The 1,577-nt window shown below is 38.2% G+C and overlaps 1 protein-coding gene across 1 annotated transcript; it reads right to left on the minus strand.

The window, feature by feature from the left end:
* Positions 1-337: 337 nt before the first annotated feature.
* On the minus strand, positions 338-1,342 carry LOC123307120 (anionic trypsin-2-like). Its single transcript, XM_044889338.1, has one exon. It carries the CDS (start codon positions 1,340-1,342, stop codon positions 338-340), a length of 1,005 nt encoding a protein of 334 aa, XP_044745273.1.
* Between the last annotated feature and the right edge of the window lie 235 nt (positions 1,343-1,577).

Consider the following 1,577-nt stretch of genomic DNA (forward strand, 5'->3'; position numbering starts at 1 on the left):
TAAAGCTATAGACTTATTATATGTGAATCTATGCGCTTACCGACGGTTATTTGAATTTTGTACAGCTGTTTATCGTACGAATTGAAAACATACTTGTGTCAATTAATATATAAGCCTGCAACAGAACTGAGTAGATATCTAGTATCGTAATAAAGCTCTGCTTTTCCGAAGTATAAGGGCGATCGGCCACCGAATGCGAAGTTGAGCGAAGCTGTGCTTTTTCAATGCTAAATCACGAGCTACGTCACTTGATTTGTAGCTTGTCAATTATATTAGTACTGAAAATGCACAGCTTCGCGCAACTTCGCATTCGGTGGCCGATCGCCCTAATACTATACTAATAATTATTAGGTGACTGCCAGAATATGGTGATATACGATCTCCGAATTCTGTATTTAAAGAAAATAAATATAATAATCGATAGAATTGGACCCAACAAAATGGAACACTGCTCATCAGATCTACTTCTATAAGATTCTATAGTTTTTTCTATGAAAGCCAAGTATTTATCAACTCTTGTATAGTATCCAGGCCTGTTAGGTGATGCGCAGCCGGCCCCATAAGAAACAATGCCATATTGAGTTCTACCGCAATAAAGAGGTCCTCCGGAGTCTCCTTGACACGCATCCTTACCTCCTTCTGGCACAAGTGTGCAGATTATATCTGGATTTTTCGCAGCATACCCATATCGCATACATGCATGGTTGGGAATGTATGGTAAATCGACACATTTCAAATACACGGATGGCTTGTAAACAGGAGGATTCGCGAACCAGGCTAGGGTTGATCCCCAACCCGCAACCATAAATTTTTTGCAGTACTGGGATAGATCATCCTCCAACCCTTCTATGGGCAATTTGACTAGCGCAATTACCCCAATAAACATGATAACTCTTTTTTCGAGAAAAACCATGGCAATATCGTTGATGATCTCTATTTCATCGTAATCTGCATGCTTGAAAATTTTTTCCACTTGAACTGCCTGTGTTTTATGTCTCTGTCTTTTCGATAGTCCAACGAGAACTGTGATTTCCCAGGGTCTTTCTGGTTGGGTGAAACAGTGGGCGGCCGAAAGAACCCATTGGGGTGTTACTAGAGAACCTCCACAAAAATGTGTTAAACGACTTGTAGAACGTATTGAAACTATAAAAGGTATCCCCTCGACCGAACATTCCGTACCACCGACAATTCTCTCTTTCAAACTTATGGCTTCGCATTTTTCAGGATAAGATATTGAAATCGCTGCTTGTAGTATGACTTTTTGCATCTTCTCATTTGGAGTATTGTTGATTAAGAAAACAGTCAGCATTAATTCGATACAGGAGAATATGACGTCTATCATATTAGGATTTCAACAATGGAGAAATTGTCAAAAAAAAACATAAAACTTTTCGATCTTTTCCATTCAGAGTCATTGAATCATATGCTTTCAAGCTTTCAGTAATGAAATTTTATATTATTTAGATTTATGTTGTCCCGTTAAGAAAATCCTTTCCACTAATGCGCAAAAAAGTTGGTTCACGGCTGAAATTCAACAAAGTAAACGAAATTTAGACAATTTATATTGGATCCATACG

This window comes from Coccinella septempunctata, chromosome 2 (genome assembly GCF_907165205.1).
Source record: "Coccinella septempunctata chromosome 2, icCocSept1.1, whole genome shotgun sequence".
Classification (NCBI taxonomy): Eukaryota; Metazoa; Arthropoda; class Insecta; order Coleoptera; family Coccinellidae; genus Coccinella; species Coccinella septempunctata.

Bases quoted from the DNA above. Each gene is read 5' to 3' on its own strand.
- LOC123307120 (XM_044889338.1), bottom strand. From the start codon at position 1,342: ATGATAGACGTCATATTCTCCTGTATCGAATTAATGCTGACTGTTTTC.